At 42.1% G+C, this 21,846-nt stretch overlaps 1 protein-coding gene across 1 annotated transcript in view; it reads right to left on the reverse strand.

Annotated features, from left to right (window-relative positions):
* The window catches only part of LOC144828000 (fibrocystin-L-like), a 1,506,874-nt gene that overhangs the window by 950,154 nt on the left and 534,874 nt on the right, over positions 1-21,846 (reverse strand). The window contains exon 22 of the mRNA XM_078686147.1: positions 3,909-4,033. Within this exon, the coding sequence (XP_078542273.1) occupies positions 3,909-4,033 (125 nt within the window). The remainder of the gene's footprint in view (positions 1-3,908; positions 4,034-21,846) is intronic.

Raw genomic sequence — 21,846 nt, forward strand, 5'->3', positions numbered from 1 at the left:
GTGAGGAAGGCAACGTCGGGGGCGGTGGTGTCGAGGAGGTTCCAGAGTTCTACGGCGTGTCTGTGGACGGAGCGGGTGTTGAGCAGGATGCACTTGAGGTGGTTGCTGCTGGAGTTCGGCTTGGCGGGTGCATGGAAGGTCCGGATGCAGGTGAACTTGCAGGCGTGGCAGCTGAAGGGTCCGTGGGTGTGCTTCGGGGCGGCTCGGTGACATCCTGGGATGCGGCCGGTGTTGAGTGCGATGAGATCGGCGGCGCTGTAGGTTCGTCGGGTCGGCTTCCGTCGGTGGGGGGCAGGGGTCCTGGCCCTGGGCGCGGTCCAGGCGCGGACGGGCGCAGACGGGCTTACCTTTGGCGCACCTTCGGCGCACAATCGGCGCGCCCGCTGCGCGTCAACGCTGCGCGTTCGCACGGTCGCCATTTAAGGCGAAGTGCGCGGGTGGGCGGGGCAGCTGGGAGGCGGGAGCGGGGAGGGAACACAAGGAGAAGAAGGGCGGGGTCGGCAGTGGTGGCGGGAAGCGGGGGCGGCGAGGGAGGCGGGAAACAGGACGGGGGACGGCGAAACAAGCACAATTTACAGTTAAAAAGGCTAAACACGGGGAAAGACTAAAAGAAGCAGAAACAAGCACAAATGACTGTCAAAACAGGCAGCGAGGCAGGCAGCGAGGCAGGGCACAGCGGAGGGGCACACGCAGCAGCTGGTGGCCGTGCGGCGCGGGGGTGTCCCACAAGTGGTGCACTCATCCAGACCCAGGACAGGACCCAGCTTACACGAATGGCCTTTGTGCACACATACTAAACTAGCATGAGACTGTGTCTAAAAATCGAAAAATTGGGATACCAGATACTCAAAGTTCCGGACGCAGGGTAGGGAATTTAAATGTATATCATTTACCAAGAGATGTCTCAATGATGAGGTGTGCATGTATTTAGGACTGCTGCATTCAATAAAGACACACTAAGGTGTATAGCACCACTAAAAAACCCTTATCAGTGTTCCCATTTAGCAAACACAAAGTCCCTGTCCTTAAGAGACCCCATCAATAACTGGGGGTTGAAATGTGTCAACACCCTTTTCCAGAATATAGCTTCCTGGTGAAGATAATACTGGGGTACCAACACTTTTAGAAGCAAGACAAGGTGCTACTGTGGAGGATCTGACCCAATCCCTTGAATTTAGTCATAAATGGGGGAACTTCCTTAAAATACTATGCTTAATGATATGTTTCCCAAGGATGAAAAACAAGCTAGTGTTTAGAACTTTATGCTCCATTGATTTTCATAAAATGAGGAACTACTACACTACTATATGGGATGGCCAATGGGTTTATTTCAATGCACACACTTTTTACCTCTCTGGTGATAGTTCTCACCAGTTTTCGTTGATTGTAAAAAGATAATAATATTTCTTGAAGCTCTACATCTTGAAATTAAACAGTTATTATCCAAATGTTAATATTTTATAAAGCGCCTGATTACTCCCAACGGAGTGTCCCCGCATCAGGGATATTCCTTTCCTTCTGCTTAAAATGATCACCTTTAGACCATTAGAGTTCTCGGATAGTAGATTCCTGAAAAACCATTTATTTATTTATTTTGCGTGTTTGTACCGCGCTAGGATCACTTCCCGAAGGAGTATCTCCGCGCCTTTGGCAGCCAAAAAGCAACTAGCGGACCCTAACCATAAACATAAGTCAATTTTGAAAAAGGAATGTCTTTAATTGCTTCCTAAAAGGAAGGTGGTCCTTGCACTGTCTCAAATACAGTGGAAGGCTGTTCCACAAAGTTGGACCAGCAACCGTAAGAGATCTTCCCCCTTGTCTCGCTTTGCTAAATTTTGGAATCTGTAACAATGCCTGCTCACTGGATCTCAAAGAGCGTGTCGGTGTATACCAGGAGAATTTATTGATCAGGTATGCTGGACCATTTCCCTGTAGACACTTATGCATTGTACAGCAGATCTTAAACTTCACCCTCTGTTTGATGGGTAACCAATGCAACTTCTCCAAAAGGGGTTTAGAGGGGGTGCGAGAGGGCTTATTCAGGACCAGACGGGCCGCAGTATTCTGGACTACCTGGAGTCTAGAGATTACCGCTTCATTTGTTGACAACAACAGCCCATTGCAGTAGTCCAAGCGACTCAATACTAGGGCCTGCACCAAGGTTCTCCTAGTAGAGTCAGGTAGTAAAGGGAAAACCTTTCGTAGCATCCCGATGATATGAAAGCAGGAGCCCACCACTTGATTGCTATGATGTTTTAATGAGAGCTCCTGATCAAGTCGGACGCCAAGGTTTTTCACTACCTGCTTGGGTTCTGGGGCCGGGCCAAGATCTTGAGGCCACCAGTCTGGGGTCCACAGAAGTTTGGCCTCACCGAACAGCATCACCTCCGTTTTTGCAACATTACACTGCAGGAGGTTTGATGCCATCCAGTTTGCCACCGCCTTCATCCCCTGGGCAAAGGAGTTCCTGACCTCCACCGTAAGGGTTTTAAAAGGAAAGAGGAGTTGGGTGTCATCTGCATATGACACTGGAATAAATCCATACGATCTCATGATGTTAGCTAGGGGGGCCACATAGATATTAAACAGAGTAGGGCTCAAACAAGAGCCCTGTGGCACCCCCTTAGAGATCTCCAACTCCTCTGACCGATAATCGCCCAGGGTGACCCTTTGGGTACGACCTGTCAGGAAACTCCTCAGCCATGACAACGCCTTGCCTTTAGATCTTTCCGAAACTGACTTTCAGAAGTCTGCATCCTTAAGTCTTAGGGAAGAAGATTCCACTTTTTCACTACCAAAAAACAAAAGGATTTTCCACCTAAGTGAGCCCTTAGACTTTAGGGATCCGTACCATAGCAGTGTCTGCCGATCTAAGATTCCTTACTAGGGTTTGACCAGAGGGAATAGAAAGCACGGGCCTCTAGCATTTAGAATTATATGGCAGTAACAAAGTGCTTTAAAAGCCAGTCTGTCTTGTACTGGAAGTCAGTGTAACTTAGGCAGGCCATTGCCCAGCGACAATCGCCTTTGAATTTTTACCAACATTCGTGCAGCAGAATTCTATAACATTTTTTGTTTGCCTTGGGAAACTCCAAGATGCAAGACATTGAAGTACTCCATGCGCAATACTAGCAATGCCTGAATAACTGTTTTCTTTGCTGCCACTGGTAATACGTCTAAGATTCCTTGCAACATCCTCAGGATACCAAAACAGGTACCAGCCAGTGTGGCAATTTTATGATCAAAGTTAAGGGCCGTATCGAACCAGAATCCTAAATTCTTCACTTTAGGTTTGAGGGTCGGGGGCTGGCCCAGTTCTGGGGGCCAACATACCGAGGACGACAAGGATGGTTGTTTCCCTACCGCTAGGATGTCTGTTTTCCCAGCCTTCAGTTGCACACAGCTCAACATCATCCAATTAGCAAGATCCGCCAAACATTTTCTAAATTCAGGAGCTGACTCTGCTGCGTCCTGTGTCGGCATGACGATTAGTTGCGTGCCGTCCGCATAAGACACCATCACTAACCCATGGCTCCCCACAACCTCTGCGAATGGACGCATGGAAACATTGAGCAGAGTGGGACTCACGGAAGACCCAAATGCTATAATTCTTCATGTATCTCTCAATTTTTTAATACATACACACAAATGTTAGTTTACAAAGAATTACAACTTTCTTGTGATTTATCAGACTGATACAAATTGATTGACTCGTTTGTACATAGATTTTTACGGAAATTGAGGGAAGAGGGCTCTTTCATAAATCTCCAATTTCAGAAGGAGCACAGCAAATAGAGGTTATTAGGAGGCTATAGACAGAGTTTGACTACGAAATAATTTATTGTATGCTGGTACTTGTGTTTCCTTAAACATAAACATGAGGAGCGCACACAAAAAGCATATTTTACCTGTCTTCCTGAGCAAAGTCATAGGGGAACCAATCCCCCAGGCTCCCTTCTGTGTAATCACTGTCCTCATAACTGAATTCCAAATAAATCTGCAGATACAGGAATCCTCTGTAGGCAAAACACAACTGTGTGCAGACAAAAAGTGATTAGAGTTCGCCGATTATGTATGTATACATGTTATTTATGTAGATATACACATATGAAGGGTCTTTATAAAGCAAATAAAATGTTGACAGGTGACTACTTTACACTTCTACTACACTCTTACCTTCATTACACCTTTTACATGCATTATCAATTCGTTAGAGACACCATAAACTACCATATATGAGATAATAATTATTTACTCAAAGATTCCTATTATTATTGTTTTCACTCTTTCATTTGCTGGGGGGTTGCTTAACGAATTAGTAAGGATGGAGGAGAATGGTGTGACTTTTTTTTTACCTTTTCACAAATATATATTTTAATCCATTTATTTATTCCATTAATAGTGCATATCGTTTCAATGTGCAACATAGAAAGGCACAGAATAACACAGCACGGAGATGCTTTGGCTCTTCTCTGTGCCACCGAAACTCGGAAGCTTGTTTCCGGTCCAGGGAAGGTATGGCTTGGCAGTTTGGGCTGGACTGTTCCCATGAGGCACAGGGTCAGACTGATTTGCATATAACCATGTCTGAACTGGGGTGGCAGAGTGGGCTAAAGAACGGTGATGAATTAAACCCAGATCTTTTGACTGGGTGTGAGTGTTTGATTGGTTCAGATGCTCCGTCCATCACCACCCCCTTTTGTACCGCTCAGTGCTGCAGCAGTGATGAAGCTACAATGGAAGAGGCACCACTGTGCAGGCAGTGATTCGGGGGGTCACCTTATTAATGCATCTTTTGAATGAGCAGGAACTCCAGCCTCTCACTGCCATAGGGTAATCAGAGAGCAGCTGATGCCTTTTCCTAGAGGGTGCCTGCTTCCAGGCCAGTGCAAATGAACCTTTAGAACTGAATCTTCACTAATTTGTGGATTGGAATGGCCATGTCACAGAATGTTTAGGGCCCTGTCTCTGAGGTATACAGGAGCAGTTTCTGCCAAGCACTTGTAGATGACTTGATTTAGTTTGCTGCTTAGACTTTGAGGTAGTGAAGCTTGGTCAAAACAGCTTTTTATAGTCCTGTAGTCAGACTAGTCAGACTGATGGTGATGTTAACTCAAAAGGTGAAAGAGCCCATTGTGCAGTCAAAGGAGGTGGTGGCTACTTTGATAGTTTCAATTTCTTCTCAAAATAATGCTGGACAAATTAAGAGCTCCAGCATGATCGTTGAGGGTGTCAGTGTCAGCCATTTTGCATATACCATCACTGACAGAGATGAAAGCTAGTTAAGTCCACGTCTGGGTCAAAAGCTATTTTGACACAATATTAATATTTTGTTGACAAACAGAAGAAATTATATAGCTAATTCTGTTGCTGCAGAAGGTTTCTGGGGTGCAGAAGGATACTATTAGCAGGACTAGTACCGTGACTGAAGTCAAGGCCATGGGATTTGATCCTTAAATCAAGGATAAGGTAATGTAATTTATCAGGAGTTGAACCAAGGACAGTGTACAAGCTTCAGCATCTGCGCGTCCCATGGAAAGTCTCAGAGCAGCAAGGTGGATTATGTGAACCAATAATTGGGAGAGATACAAATGTAAAACAGGACTGGAAAGAAGCTGATAGGGAAAGTGAGGTAAAGTTTGGTGTTGTCGTCATTTTGGAATACTAGGCCAAGGGCTTGAGAAACCCTTCAATGACTTTGATTATCCAGGGAAGAGGATTCTCTTTCAGAAATTAACTAATTTAAGCTTTTATCTATGAATACTGTTGTGTAGTGATCTTTTGGGATAGATTAAGGTGTGTAATTATTAGATATCCTGTAGACTCATGGCCAAGCAGCACCCAGGAAGCAACAACACTGTTTAAGGTCTGCATGGTTCATGTGGAATTGAGAATGTGCCACCTCATATAGGGAACTCGGATTTACTTTGTTAGTACTATGAGTCTGTCTTTCAGCTGTGGGAAGGTTATGTCACTGTTCAAGTGGGCAGCTGGTGGGTGTTCTGGTGAAGAGTGTCTCCCAACCAGCCCAGATGGCCATTCACTCACACCTAAGCTCTCTTTTTGTGTGGCTGTCTGGAGGGAATGCACAATGCCCAGCTGTAACACACCCCAGATGTATATTCAGAGACAGGCAGAAGGCTCAAATAAAAAAATGACAACTTTCTAAAAGTGACATTTTCAGAATTATGTTTTAAAATCTAACTTCACCATAAGTTAGGATTTAAAATTGTGATTCCAGAGACACCAAACTTGGGGGTCTCATCTCTTCTCATGTGGTAATTAGACTTATAAGATGTAATAATGCAATCCTAATGTTAACCTATGGGAGCGATAGACTTTGAAGTAGTGAAAAACTAATTCAAGAGTTTTTCACTACTAAGACATGTAAAACCTAAACTTAAACGTACATGTCCTACTTTTTAAGTACATTGCACCCTGCCTTTGGGCTGTCCAGGGCATTCCTTAGGGGTTCCTTATGTGTAATAAAAAGGAAGGGCTGGGCCTGGCAAGAGGCGTAACTTGCCAAGTTGAAATGGCAGTTTAAGACTGCACTCACAGCTCTGCAATGGGAAGCCTGAGACTTGTTTAAAGGTCTACTTAAGTGGGTGGCACAATTAGTGCTGCAGGCCTACCAGTAGCATTTACTTTACCAGCCCTGGGCACATGTAGGGCACTTTACTAGGGACTTAAAAGTAAATTAAAGATGCAAATTGTGGAGAAACCAATGTTACCATGTTTTAAGTAGAGAACACACACACTTTAGCAATGGTTAGCATTGGTAAAGTGCCCCGAGTCCTAAAGCCACCAAACACGAAGTCAGTAAAACAGTAGGTCAGAAGGCAAAATAGTCGGGGGAGAGCACTTCAGAAATGCCAGGTATAACATGTCATAATGCTTTCTACACACTTGATAAAACATTGACTGAATAGTAACCTTTTACGCAACAGGCTGATCTTCCTTGAGAAACATCAATGCTAATACACCTTGCAGTAAGAATGGGAGAAATAATGTAATGCGAAATTTCAAGTTATTTTGTGAATTTAGTGTAACATGAAATTCACAAATTTAACAAGATTTTATCAAAATAAATATAATTTTTAAGATGTTTTTTTCGGATAAGGTATTTTTAAGGACACTCCTCATTATTTACATGTTAGCTTGCAGCTTGCATAAGCATAACAAAACAAAGAAATGTGTTGCCTTTATTGCAGTTTCTTGTGGATTCCTGTGAGTAGACAAGTACCATCTTCTATCTCTTCCTTCGGGTGTTTCTAACAAGAAGATGAGCAAGCTTTGGCAAAACCAATAGGGCTGGTTTGGCAAGTTGGTGTAAAGGATACATCTATACATTTTTTTAATTACAATTCTGTATCACAATCAGAAAAAATGCGAACTCTTGAATATGTCAGGCATATTTTTACAACGTTTTTAGAAAATATATTCTAATAGTACAGTACATGTGCATTCTAGCAGACAGGTATACTTACTACATATATATATATATTACCTACTGGCGGTGGCCAGTAGGTAGTTATAGTTAGGATTGGCTACCATAGGAAATCCGCAACATTCTATTGGGAATAACTCTGGCGCCGGTTGAGGAATTTGTGTGAAATTTTCCAAACTTTTGGCCGGCTCCACTCCGCTCCTTCCCTGGAAGTTTTGGGGGAATTCGTGAAGTGGGGGCTGAGAAAAAAGGGGGGTCCCAAAACGTGTTTTCCCCATGTTAATTTCCATAGGACGGTCTGACAAGTCTACAGCCCAAACCGCTGAACGGAATTACGCCAAACTTGGCAAAATTGTAGGGACTGGTACGCAGATGTGCCTTTGCTATATTTGCTGAAAATTGCTCGAGTGTTTTTTTACAAATCAACTTAAAAACACATATATATCTATAGGCGCGCTCCGAGCGCTCAAGGGTACGCGTACCGGGGAGCGCACCCGGCGTGCTACGGGAGTGCGCGAGCGGAAAGCTGATTGGCTGTCGGGTGTCTGTCAACATTCTAAACAGTCCGGAGAGTCCGCCATCTTTTGTCTCGGTAGAATCGAGACACAAGAGGTGAAAAAAGAAAGGGGGATATAATTAAAAGGGGGCAGAGTAGACACCCCCTGACCCCCTAGGTTTTCTGAGGGGGGCCTAGAAGGACCCTGAAGGGCAAAAAAACGTTGTTTTTTTAAAAAAAAAATCACGGTGTAAGCGCTGGGTGCGCTCCCGGGTGCGCTCTCCGGTACGCGCACCCTGAGCGCACCACGGGGAAAAACAGTGTAAAAAAATAGAGTAAAAAAAATAATGTAGAGTGTTTAGAGGTATGCCTTAACCAACTGGCATAAGATCCCCTGGCTGGTTTATGTGCGGAACTTTTTCAATGACATTGGCCGCAGGTCTTATTTTGATTATCCACCCAGCGTTGAAGACATCTCCAGCAAAGAGTTAAAGAAGATGTGCATGGATCACCTGAGAGAACTGCGTAATCAGTCGGAGATTGTAAAAACTTCGAACACTCAAATCTGTGCAACCCAAGTCACCACATGCATTCAACCCTATCTGACTTATTATCTGTCAAATTATGAGAAATACCTCCTGACCAGATTCCGTTTTAATACCTTTTTCCATTTAGTTTCTTTCCTCGAAGTTCAAAACTGGTCCCGCACTCTCATGAACTGTCCATGTGATGGAGTTTCCGTACAATCCACAATCCATATTACCTTTTTCTGCAAATACTATAGATCAATACGAAAACCCTGGATTCTTCCACTTCTTCAATCCTCAGGTCATAGATTATGTCACCCTGCATTTCTTTTCTTACAGCTTCTAGATTCACCTCATACTGCAAAGTACATAGCCACCTTTTTAAAAGCTAGCATCAAAATAAGGCAAAGCATGTGATGATTACGAAATCGATGTATTTTTATCTTATGATTCTTTTGAAGTTCTTAAACGTTTAAAAAATGTTCTTATCTTACAGCAGTAATCATTATTTGTTTAGTATATTTACATTTTAATTGTTTATGTTTACTGTATTTTACGTGCACTTTTTATGATTACAAACAAATGGTAATCGAATAAAAGTTTATGAAAGAAGAGGTAAGTTAGCTCTGAAAAGAGCTGTTGTGTTCGTTGGGTGTTTTTTGTACCTACAAGTAGGTACCAATGCAGAGTCTTATATTCAAGAGAAAAACTCTATTCCCCTCATCTGTAAAATGCACACCATCTCTCCTATAGATGTCTTGCATGTTGTAACGCAAGTTGTTGTGGTAAACTGAACCCATAGCATAGTCTCTGAGGTAAGCAGAAACAGATTTATTTACATGTTTCCTTGCTTTCTCAATCTGTGGACAAAATTGGTTGGACCAGTTCCATTTTTGCCTTTGGCATATATTAGAAAATACCAAGGCAGTTTTGGGAAAAAGTGACATCAATTGCCCAAAGATGTCCTTTAAAAGCATTTCCAGACCTACCCCAGTCAAAGTGCCTAAGTCATTTCCACCACAGTACACAATTATAAGGTCAGGGTGTGGTAAATGCATAAAGGATTTTACCAATGGTATCAATTGGTGACTCCTCAATCCTCTTTGTCCAATCCATACAATGTTCACATTTGGTAAATCAAGATTGTAAATACCTCTGTTAGTTGCGTATTTTTGAGCCCAGTGGACATAGCTATGACCCATAACCCAGACTTTTGTCATTTTGAAGGTAGATGTGCTTCTAGTCAGATGAGTTGTGGAAATGAAATGGCAGTTTGATTATGAAAAAAAAGTGTTTGAGAATCAGTGCAGATGAATAAGTAGAAATGATTGGAGTTTTGTTAAAAATCTCCACTGAAAATTAGGGTGCATGCTTTTTTTTTTAAAGAAGTCATTTCAAAGGTTGAGAAAAAGTCATTTAGATAAACATTGCATTTTATTAGCTAGTAGATTGAGAGGTCAATCAGCCTTGATGGATTTTTTTGCAACATAGTAAAATGAACTTGTGAACTCTGTGCTGGTTTTAGAGGGAGAAACCATGGTTACATGGTGAATGAGCACTGGGGGATGGGTGAATGTTATGTCAGTTTCACAGTCTTGAAATCTTCAACCAATTAAAATGTGCAGTTTGGTTTTGGATTTGTGTGGGAACAATTTTTATTGGCTATGTGCAAGAATATGGCTCTGAAATCAGAAAGAATCTGTGCCATTATTGAAAGGCTCCCAGTGAAGGAAGCATTGTTCAAAGATTCTGCTTAAGAATATCTGTTGACTGTGACTGACACTGTTTGACATCTTCCAAACCATTTGTAAAGATGAGTAATGATTCTTTTAAAAAAGATAGAGAGCTTAAAGATTTTTGACAAGTATCATAGTGTGTGTCTCTGTGAATTAAGGAATTATATTTTTACCTTTTTCCATAATGTTAGCTGTGTGTTTATAAGGTAGTCTTTTTTATAAATAGTTTTTTAGGTCTCGCCTGTCAATGCGCATGCGCATTGAGCTTGCGAGACTATGGGGGCTTAAACAGACTTTAACCAACTTGCGATTCCATGGCGATTCCTTGCAGTGCCCGTCAAATTGAAGCTCAATGCGCAAGCGCATTGACATTAAAAGCGCGTGCACATGAAAGCGACAAGGCTCCCTCCCACGGCAATCCCTACCCCCAGCCGCCAGCACCTCCCCGCACACAGCCAGGCTCGCATTTCTCCTCCCATTCCCCCTCCCCAGCCGCCAGCACCTCCCCTCTCTCTCCCAGCACACAGCCAGGCTCGCATTTCTCCACAGCCAGGCTGGCATTTCTCCTCCCCCTCTCTAGCCACCAGCTCCTCCCCTCTCTCTCCCTGCAGTTTCACGGCCGTGTCTCGTCTTAAACCCTTAAACATGCACAACTCATTTTTTACACACTGAAACAGACTATTTTTTAAACAAAATTCGGCAGCCTTCAACATCTGTTCCCCAGCCCCCAGCACCTCCCCTCTCTCTCCCCGGACACAGCCAGGCTCGCAATTCTCCTCCCCCTCCCCAGACACCAGCACCTCCCCTCTCTCTCCCTGCACACAGCCAGGCTCGCATTTCTCCTCCCCCTCCCCATCCGCCAGCACCTCCCCTCTCTCTCCCTGCAGTATCACGGCCGTGTCTCGTCTTAAACCTGCATTTGACATTTTCGCATTGAATACTAAAACATGTTGGAAGCATCATGTTCTTAAAAGAATTTGTATTAACTAACACACATTAATTAGCCTTGTACCGAAAACAAAAAATACACTATCTAGATGTGTGGTAGTGAATGGCAGCGTTCAAATGCTGGTTGCGAGTTGCAGCCCGTTCCTTTCTGCTGCTACTCCATTTGTATCGAGTGCCGAGGCTGCATACTTAAGACCAGGGCTTCAAACTGAGACTGCAAAGGGAAGCCGCATTGAAAGCCCCCTCAGCCCCCCACCCCATCAAGGCACACGAAACAGATAGATGGCTGCCATTGTATTTTGATTTTGTTGGGCTCACCAGCATTTGAACGCTGGCTATTGGCATTGTAATTATTTGTTAATTATCTAAACAGATAAATGAAAGGCATTGTCATTTACAATGGCAATAGCTTCAACTCTTTCCAATACAAGACCTATTGCCCCCATCCGCCAGCACCTCCCCTCTCTCTCCCTGCAGTATCACGGCTTTGTCTCGTCTTAAACCCTTAAACCTTGTCTCGTCTTAAACCCTTAAACCTGCACAACTCATTTTTTGACCACTGAAACAGACTATTTTTTAAACAAAATTCACCAGCCTTTGACATCTGTTCCCCAGCCCCCAAACGCCAGCACCTCCCCTCTCTCTCCCCGGACACAGCCAGGCTCGCAATCCTCCTTCCCCATCCCAGACGCCAGCACCTCCCCTCTCTCTCCCTGCACACAGCCAGGCTCGCACAACACAATAAACAAAAGACTTGAAACTGAAATCGCCGCCAAAAATCAAACGACTTCACAGACGAATTACAAATGAAATCGCCGCAGGGCCGTCTATACCCTCATGGCCACCTCTCAGCATCCATTTTATACATTCATACTCTAGGCTCGCATCCCAACTTTGAGTCACTGTAGGGGTGTATAACTTTCAGTACAAAATAGACTTGAAACTGAAATCGCATCCAAAAAACAAACGACTTCACAAACGACTTACAAAAGAAATCGCCGCCGGCCCGTCTATCCCCTCCTGGCCACCTATCAGCATACATTTTATACATTCATATTCTAGGCTCGCATCACAACTTCGAGTCACTGTAGGGGTGTATAACTTTCAATACAAAAAACTTGTGTACAAACAGGCAATGCAATACAGCCGTGCTCGCATTCAGCTGCATACATCAGCTCATACCATTTCGCCACAACTTTCACAACCTTTACGTTTTACAACAGAAATCAACCATCCTCTCTCCCATTCAGCAGCATACATTGGATACATTCAGACTCTAGCCTCAAACATACAGCCTAAACATTTAAAAGAAGACGTGCAAACTCCTTAAAGTCCTCATCAGCCAGCCTCTCTACCATTGAGCAGCATACACTGAAATATACAGCCCAAACAAAGGAAAGAAGACGTGCTAAATCCTTTAATTCCTCTTCAGCCATCCTCTCTCCCATTTAGCAGCATACATCAGCTCATACCATTTCGCAACACCTGTGTATAGATTTAGGTATTTACACACAAATCATACAGCAGCTCTCTCATTCAACATCATATATTGGATACATTATTTTAAATCCTAATCATCCAGCCTCTGTCCCATTCAGCACCATACATCAGCTCATACCAATTCGCCACACCTGTGGCTACGTTTCTGTATTTATACAAAAAACATCCAGCATGTCTATCATTCAACAGCATACATTCTCAACACATACATACATTAGCTCATAACATTTAGCCACACCTCCAACTTGATTTAGGTATTTATACACAAATCATACAAGTTCTCTCACATTCAACATCATATATTGGCTGCATTCACACTCTACATTCCATGCTTGCATCATAAGGGAACAACTTTAAGTCACAGTAGGGAAGTATACGTTTCAGTACAAAATACTTGGGCACAAACAGCCAATGCAATACATCTGCTCATACCATTTACCAACACCTTTGTATACATTTTGCTTTTTACACACAAATCAATCACCATCTCTCTCAGTCAACATCATGTATTGGATACATTTTTTACAATCGTAATCATACAGCCTCTGTCCCATTCAGCAGCATACATCAGCTCATACCATTTCGCCACACCTGTGTCTACATTTCGGTCTTTACACACAAATCATCCAGCATCTCTCTCATTCAACATCATATATTGGATACATTATTTTAAATACTATTCATCCAGCCTCTGTCCCATTCAGCAGCATACATCAGCTCATACCACTTCGCCACACCACAAACAGAAAAATGAGAGCAAGTTCGAGTCACAGGAGGGATGGCTAGCTTTACTTTCAACATACTTGTGTCAAAACGAAATAAAAGACACAGACTCACCCCCATTCAGCAGGCCTACTATTCCCCCCCCTCCCTCTACAGCGTGCTACGGAATTTTTTGCGATTGTATCTCTAGGCTTGCACCTAAAAAACATTTCCTATGTTGCTATCATTGGGATAACGTTATTATAACATTTACAATGCTTGGGAACAATAAATACATGCGAACATTTACAGTATGTCTGTTGGGTGAGAAGGGAGATTGATTTTTACGAACGAAACAAACACAGAGCCTCTCTCCCATCCACTTGACTAAACACTCCACCCAACCCCCCCCAACACCCACCAATACGTCTGTACCGCTCGGACCACTCTTCAATTCCATTTACATAAACACACAGGCCCCAGACTCCAAGCCTTAAAAGAAAGAAAAAGAAAGCTAAAAAACACATAGAAAGCTAAAAAACACAAAACACGTTTGGGAAAGAAAATAGACTGCATACACTACTACAAAGTCAGACATACTGTGGCAAACTCCAAAATGCTCACATGCACTCACCCTCACACTCACACCGTCAAAGTGCAGCCTCCAACTACACCCTATAACTACAATACCACTCTACAACTCTACCCTCCAAATACAACTCCAGCCTCCAACTGTACACATAAATAGCGTTAAGCAACTATTTGATATATACGTAAAACGCGGATTACACACTTGCAGCTATTCCAAAATGCAAACTTAAAGTAACGCAAGGAGAGTGCAGCTATTAATACACAAATATGCAAGCAGGGATTGGAAAATGAAACATTTCTTTCACAAAACGCATAAAATACACACATTACATCACTGTGCATCCTCTTAATACATTGATAGGGAAAATAAATTCAGCAAATACAAAAACTTGCCTTTACTACATCTATTAGCTCAATAACATATAATCCGGCTACTTCAGCATCACAGGAAAAAACAATGCAAACACAACATACATAAATATAATAGAAACTAAATAGCACTTCAAAGTTCAAACAACAGCTCTTGTACGTCAAATAACAAACACCAGCTAAAAATACATTACATTACAGTTTTCGAAAACATATACATTACATATCAACGATTAAAAACAATACTTTAATTTACATTACATAATAAACATTTACAAATATTACGAACGAAAAAAAAAAATGTCAACAGTTATAAAAATACACTCCTATTCATTCGTTAAATTAAAGATACTATAGATACTACATTACATTACATAAAAAAACACTTTGGAATAAATTCTTACCTGTCAAACGACGCAGCAACAGCACAGGAACAAGAACACGCCTTCCGCGCACCAACATTCTCGATCCTCTGGGGAATCTTCCGTTGACGTAAGCAAATCGGAACGCAACGTCAAAAACGTTGCGCTCCGATTGGCTACAAATAAACGTCAAGGAAACGTAAACACTCACAACACAAAAAAAAACTAGAACGCTAACGTAGGGAACGTCAAGGTGACGCATTGCGTCGGCCATTTTGAAATTTATACAATTAATACGGGACTCCACAGACACCAAAAACACACATAACACCACACATTAATTAAAACACACACACAGTTAAATTACATAAAAAAATACACATAAGGCAGGACAATTACAAAGGGAAGCTCTATCACGTTTTTTTTTTACACAACACATATAAAAAAATAAAAAAATAAAAATATTATTAACATACACACACTCATAACATCACCCTCACACCCCAAAACTCTCACACACCTTCACGCACCCTCAATCACCCTCACACAACATCACCCTCACACACCATCACACACCTTCAGCCTCACACCCACTCACTCACCCTCACCCTCACACACACTCACACCCCCTCACACTCACACACACTCACACACCCTCACTCCCCTCAAAAACTCACACCCCTCACAACAATCTCACACTCACTACACCGGACAGCCTCACCCTCACACACTCACCCCCTCACACTCTATCACCATCAACACCCCTCAGCCTCACACACCCTTACCCTCATCCACTCACCCTCACACACCCTCAATCACCCTCACACCATCACCCTCACACACCCTAACTCTCACCCTCAACCACTCACACACACTCACATTCCCTCGCTCACCCTCACCCTCACACACACTCACACCCCCTCACCCTCACACCCCATCACCCTCACACACCCTCACTCCCCTCACAACCTCACACCCCTCACAACACTCTCACACTCACTACACCTCACACACTCACCCTCAAACACCCTCACACACACTCACCCACCCTCAGCCTTGCAAAATCTCAACATCAACACCCCTCACCCTCACACACCCTTACCCTCATCCCCTCAACCACATTCACCCTCAGTCACCCTCAAACACCCTAACTCTCAAACTCACCCACTCACACACCCTCACACTCCGTAACTCACCCTCGCACACCCTCACCCTCACACCATCACACACCCACACACTCACACTCAATCATTCACCATCAAACACACACACTCACCCTCACACACCGTCACACAACCTCATCCTCACACCACCTCACTCACCCTCACCCACACTCACACCCCCTCACCCTCACATCCCCTCACACACCCTCGCTACACTCACAACCTCACACCCCTCACAACACTCTCACACTCACTACACCGCACACCCTCACCCTCACAGACTCACCCCACTCACCCTCTCTCAACATCAACCCCCTCAGACTCACACACCCTTACACTCATTCTGTCACCCTCACACACCCTCAGTCACCCTCACACCCTCACCCTCACACACCCTCACTCCCACCCTCACCCACTCACACAACCTCACACTCCCTCACTCACCCTCAGACACACTCACACTCACACAACGTCACAAAACCACACCCTCTCACCCCCTCACTCACACTCGCTCACACTCACTCACACTCACTCACAATGACTCACACTCACCCTCACACACCCTCACCCTCACACACCGTCACACACCCTCTGCCTAACAACACCTCTCTCACCCTCACTCACCCTCACACACACTCACACTCACACACCGTCACACACCCGAAGCCTCACACCCCCTCACTCACCCTCACACTCACACACGCACCCCCTCACCCTCAAACACCTTACACTCACACACCCACGCTCCCCGCACACCCATCACAACACTCTCACACTCACTACACCTCACACACTCTCAGCCACAAACAACCTCACTCACCCTCACCCTCACACACACTCACACCCCCTCACCCTCACACCCCATCACCCTCACACACGCTCACTCCCCTCACACCCTCACACGCCTCACAACACTCTCACACTCAATACACCTCACACCCTCACCATCAAACACCCTCCCACACACTCACCCACCCTCAGCCTTGCAACTTGTCACAATCAACACGCCTCACCCTCACACACCCTTACCATCAACCCCTCACCCTCATTCACACTCAATCAACATCACAACACCTAACTCTCAGACTCACCCACTCACACACAATCACACTCCCTAACTCACCCTCACACACCCTCACCCTCACACCGTCACACACCCACAAACTCCCACTCCCTCAATTAACATCAAACACCATCACTCACCCTCACACACCCTCACCAACACACACCGTCACACACACTCAGCCTCACAAACACTCACTCAACTTCACCATCACACACACTCACCCCCCTCACACTCACACTCCCTCACACTCACAACCCTCACGCTCACACCCCTTACCCTCACATCCCTCACTCTCACACCCCTCACCCTCACACCACTCACGCCACATATGGGTGTGCGATGGGAGGACGCTCAGCTTGCAGGGCTGTGCTTCTATTCCCTGCTGCACTCGACTGCTCTCTAGAAATGTGGCATAACAACAAAAGCTGCCATCAAAGTCACGTCAATACAAATCAGGTGGCATTCCAAATGCTATAGGTGTCACATTCACAATAATTAAAACTATTGGCATTGTAAATGACAAATCTATCAATGTAGCTATTTGGAAAAACTACACACAAAAAAAAATAATTTACAAGACCAATAGCTCCTACTTTTCTAATGCGAGACCTATTGCATTTCCAATGCTTGTTATGCTTGGATTCAATGCTGGTTTAGAAATTGTGTAATGGTTTTATTGGTCTTGTAAATATGCTCTTTTTTTTAAGCGCCTTGTGCAACCTTTAGCATGGGTGGAAGCAGTGAATGTATGGAGAGGGATAGGAATTCCAGATAGAAAACCATATGAAATGGTGGGGAGATGCATAAAGTATTTCAGTAATGGTATCAAATGAGATGGAATATAAGATAAAGAGGGGCATATTTATAAGACTCTTACGCAATTTTGGACATTGGTGCAAGCCGAAAATGCATGCAGAATAATAAAATATGCACCCAGACAAGAATATGAAATGCTGTGAGAGATGTTAACATTGTGAGAGTCTACCTTATAAATATTTATATTGAGTTTTTAAAAAGCATATTGTGTTTTTTGTATGGTGCATATTGGAAATGAATTTTGGAAATGAGTTAGGTTTCTGTTTGCTTTGTAGTGGTCATTTAAATGGGTTGTGCTCTGTGTTAAAAACGATTTAGTATGGAAAATGTTTTCTGGTAAAAAGTCTGATATATATATATGCTTATATATAGGTGGCCTGTTTTTGGCCAGTAGAGACAGTGAAATATTATGAGCAGAGACACATATACTGCTTGCAGAGGCAGAGATGGTAAATTACATGTAATATGCTGCTCATGTGTTTAAGATGACATTGTGAGTCAAGCTTCATTTGAAATGGATCTGGCTGAATAATATGCTTACTTGATGTCTTAAAAAATATGGAAGTACATGTTTTTTTAAAGACATGGTATATTACATGTGGCATTCTGGTCATCTGCCTAACATCACACTGAAGGGTGAATCAAGCTTCAGTCATAGTGTTATTTTAGGCACATGAGCAGGATGTTATATGTAATGAGAAATTAATGTTATGTATTGCTTACATATAGGTGGCATGTTTTTGGCTAGTAGAGACAGTGAAATATTATGAGCAGAGACACACATACTGCTTGCAGAGACAGAGATGGTAAATTGCATGCAACATGCTGCTCATGTGTTTAAGATGACACTGTGAGTCAAGCTTCATTTTAAATGAATCTGGGTGAATAATATGGTTACTTGATGTATTTAAAAATATGGAAGTACATGTTTTTCAAAGACATGAAAGATTACATGTGACATTCTTGTCATCTGCCTAACATCACACTGATGGGTGAATCAAGCTTCAGTCATAGTGTTATTTTAGGCACATGAGCAGGATTCTACATGTAATGAGAAATTAATGTTATGTGTTGCTTATATATAGGTGGCCTGTTTTTTGGCCAGTAGAGACAGTGAAATATTATGAGCAGAGACACACATACTGCTTGCTGAGGCAGAGATGGTAAATTACATGTTAACATGCTGCTCATGTGTTTAAGATGACACTGTGAGTTAAGCTTCATTTGAAATGGATCTGGCTGAATAATATGCTTACTTGATGTCTTAAAAAATATGGAAGTACATGTTTTTTAAAGACATGGTATATTACATGTGACATTCTGGTCATCTGCCTAACATCACACTGATGGGTGAATCAAGCTTCAGTCACAATGTTATTTTAGGCACATGAGCAGGATGTTACATGTAATGAGAAATTAATGTTATGTGTTGCTTATATATAGGTGGACTGTTTTTGGCCAGTAGAGACAGTGAAATAATGTGAGAGATGTTTAAAGCTTTTTTTATGGCATAAATTGAGGTAGAATATACAAAAAAAGAGAGGTATATGCACAAGCTCCGTGCGCAATCTTTGACATAGATGTGTGTTTATAAGGTAGACTCTCACAATTTTAACATCTCTCACGGCATTTCATATTCTTGTCTGGGTGCATATTTTATTATTCTGCATGCATTTTCTGCTTGCACCCATGTCAAAAATTGAGCAAGAGTCTTGTAAATATGTTCATCTTTATCTTATATTACATCTCAATTGATAGCATTACTGAAATACTTTATGCATCTCCAACACCATTTCATATGGTTTTCTATCTGCTATTCCTATCCTTCTCCATACATTCACTGCTTCCACCTATACTAAAGGTTGCACAAGGCGCTTAAAAAAAAGGAGTATATTTCCAAGTGTAATGAAACCATTACACAATTTCAATTTATCATAATAATGAGCAAGTAGCGTGCTAACATTCTGAATTTATGGAAAATGTGTGACACATCTCAATGCCTTGTTGATGGAACGAAAGTAAACAAGCATTGAAAATGCAATAGATCTCGACCTTGTTGTCAGACATACTGTTGGTAGAGACAGACATGGTACATTATATCTAAAATTCTACTAATCTGCCTTAGATCACACTGTAAGTGAAGCTTGATTTACCCATCATTGTAATCTTAGGCATAGTCACACATACTGTTGGCAGAAACAGACATGGTACATTATATCTAACATTCTGATCATGTGCCTAAGATTACACTGTGAGTGTTGCTTGATTCACCCATTATTGTGATGTTAGGCAGAGTCACATATACTGTCGGCAGGGACAGACATGGTACATTATAACTAAAATCCTATTAATCTGCCTAAAATTACACTGTGAGTGAAGCTTGATATAATGAGCAGCTAGAGTGCTATCATTCAGAATTCATGGCAAATGTGTGACACATCTGAATGCCTTCTTGATGGAACTAAAGTAAACAAGCATTGAAAATACAATAGATTTGGTGGGATCTTAGGCACATGTGCACCATATTACATGTAATCTACCATCTCTTTGTCTGCAAGCAGTATATATGTCTCTGCTGATATTATTTCAAAGTATTTACAGGCGAAAAACAGACAACCTATCTATAAACAATACATAACATTAATTAGTAAATTATATTTAACATTGCGGAAGCGGTTTGTAAGTATGCCAATGAAACCTTTACACTATCTCTGGACCAGCATTAATGTCAAACATTCAGAATTTATGGCAAATGTGTGACACATCTGAATGCCTTCTTGATGGAACCAAAGTAAACAAGCATTGAAAATGCAATAGATTTGGTGTGATTTTAGGCACATGTCCATGATATTACATGTAATCTACCATCTCTGTCTGTGGAAGCAGTATGTGTGTCTCTGCACAAATGATTTCTCTGTATCTACTGGTCAAAAACAGGCCACCTATATATAAACAAGATATAACATTAATTAGTAAATTACATCTAACATTGCGCAAGCGGTTTGTAAATATGCCAATGAAACCTTTACACTATCTCTGGACCAGCATTAATGTCAAACATTCAGAATTCATGGCAAATGTGTGACACATCTGAATGCTTTCTTGATGGAATCAAAGTAAACAAGCATTGAAAATGCAATAGATCTCACCCTCGGTGTCACACATACTGTTGGCAATGACAGACATGGTACATTATATCTAAAATCCAATTAATCTGTCTAAGATTACACTGTGAGTGAAGCTTGAAATAATGAGCAACTAGAGTGTTAACATTCTAAATTTACGGCAAATGTGTGACACATCTGACTGCTTTCTTGATGGAAGCAAGGTAAACAAGCATTGAAAATGCAATAGATTTGGTGTGATCTTAGGCACATGTGCACGACATGTAATCTACCATCTCTGTCTGTGCAAGCAGTATGTGTGTCTCTGCACTAATTATTTCTCTGTATCTATAGGCCCAAAACAGGCCACCTATATATAAACAAGATATAACATTAATTAGTAAATCGTTTTTGACACAAAGCAAAGCACATGTAATGTAAATGAGCCTTTTGTTGTATACTAGTGTTTATATTGTTTACTTATTGTAATTGCTATGTAATATGTTTGTAGTTGTGTATAATATGTTATTTTTTGTTTTCCACAGATTATAATCATCTATACAAACACACAAAAAGATGCCTTCTAAAACAAGAACAGAGAAAAATTATAAACGAAAACTAAGGTCTAAGGAAAAAGAAAATCAAGAACCAACCGAAATAAAATCTTCAGAGAAAAAGAAAAATGCTCCTGGTAAGCAAAGTAAAACTTTTCCTGAGGAAGTTATTGAAATGTCAAGCAAAACAAAGTTGTTTACCTAAGAAAAATGAAACACCTGTAATTTAAAAAAAGACAGGATATCCTTCTAAAAATGTTAGACGTGTACAAGGAGACAATATCTTGCAAAGCAATAGAAGAAGTAAACAATTTTCTGACATTCATAGACAAATGTTTTACAACAGAATTGTATTAAATGTATTAAAAAATATCAAAAGGTATAAAAAAAAGACCGCTTTTTACAAGAAAAAAAACATAGTTAAGATTGTGGATGAAGCATTTAAAGTGAAAAATAAATTGT

This window comes from Lissotriton helveticus, chromosome 4_1 (assembly GCF_964261635.1).
Source record: "Lissotriton helveticus chromosome 4_1, aLisHel1.1, whole genome shotgun sequence".
NCBI lineage: Eukaryota > Metazoa > Chordata > Amphibia > Caudata > Salamandridae > Lissotriton > Lissotriton helveticus.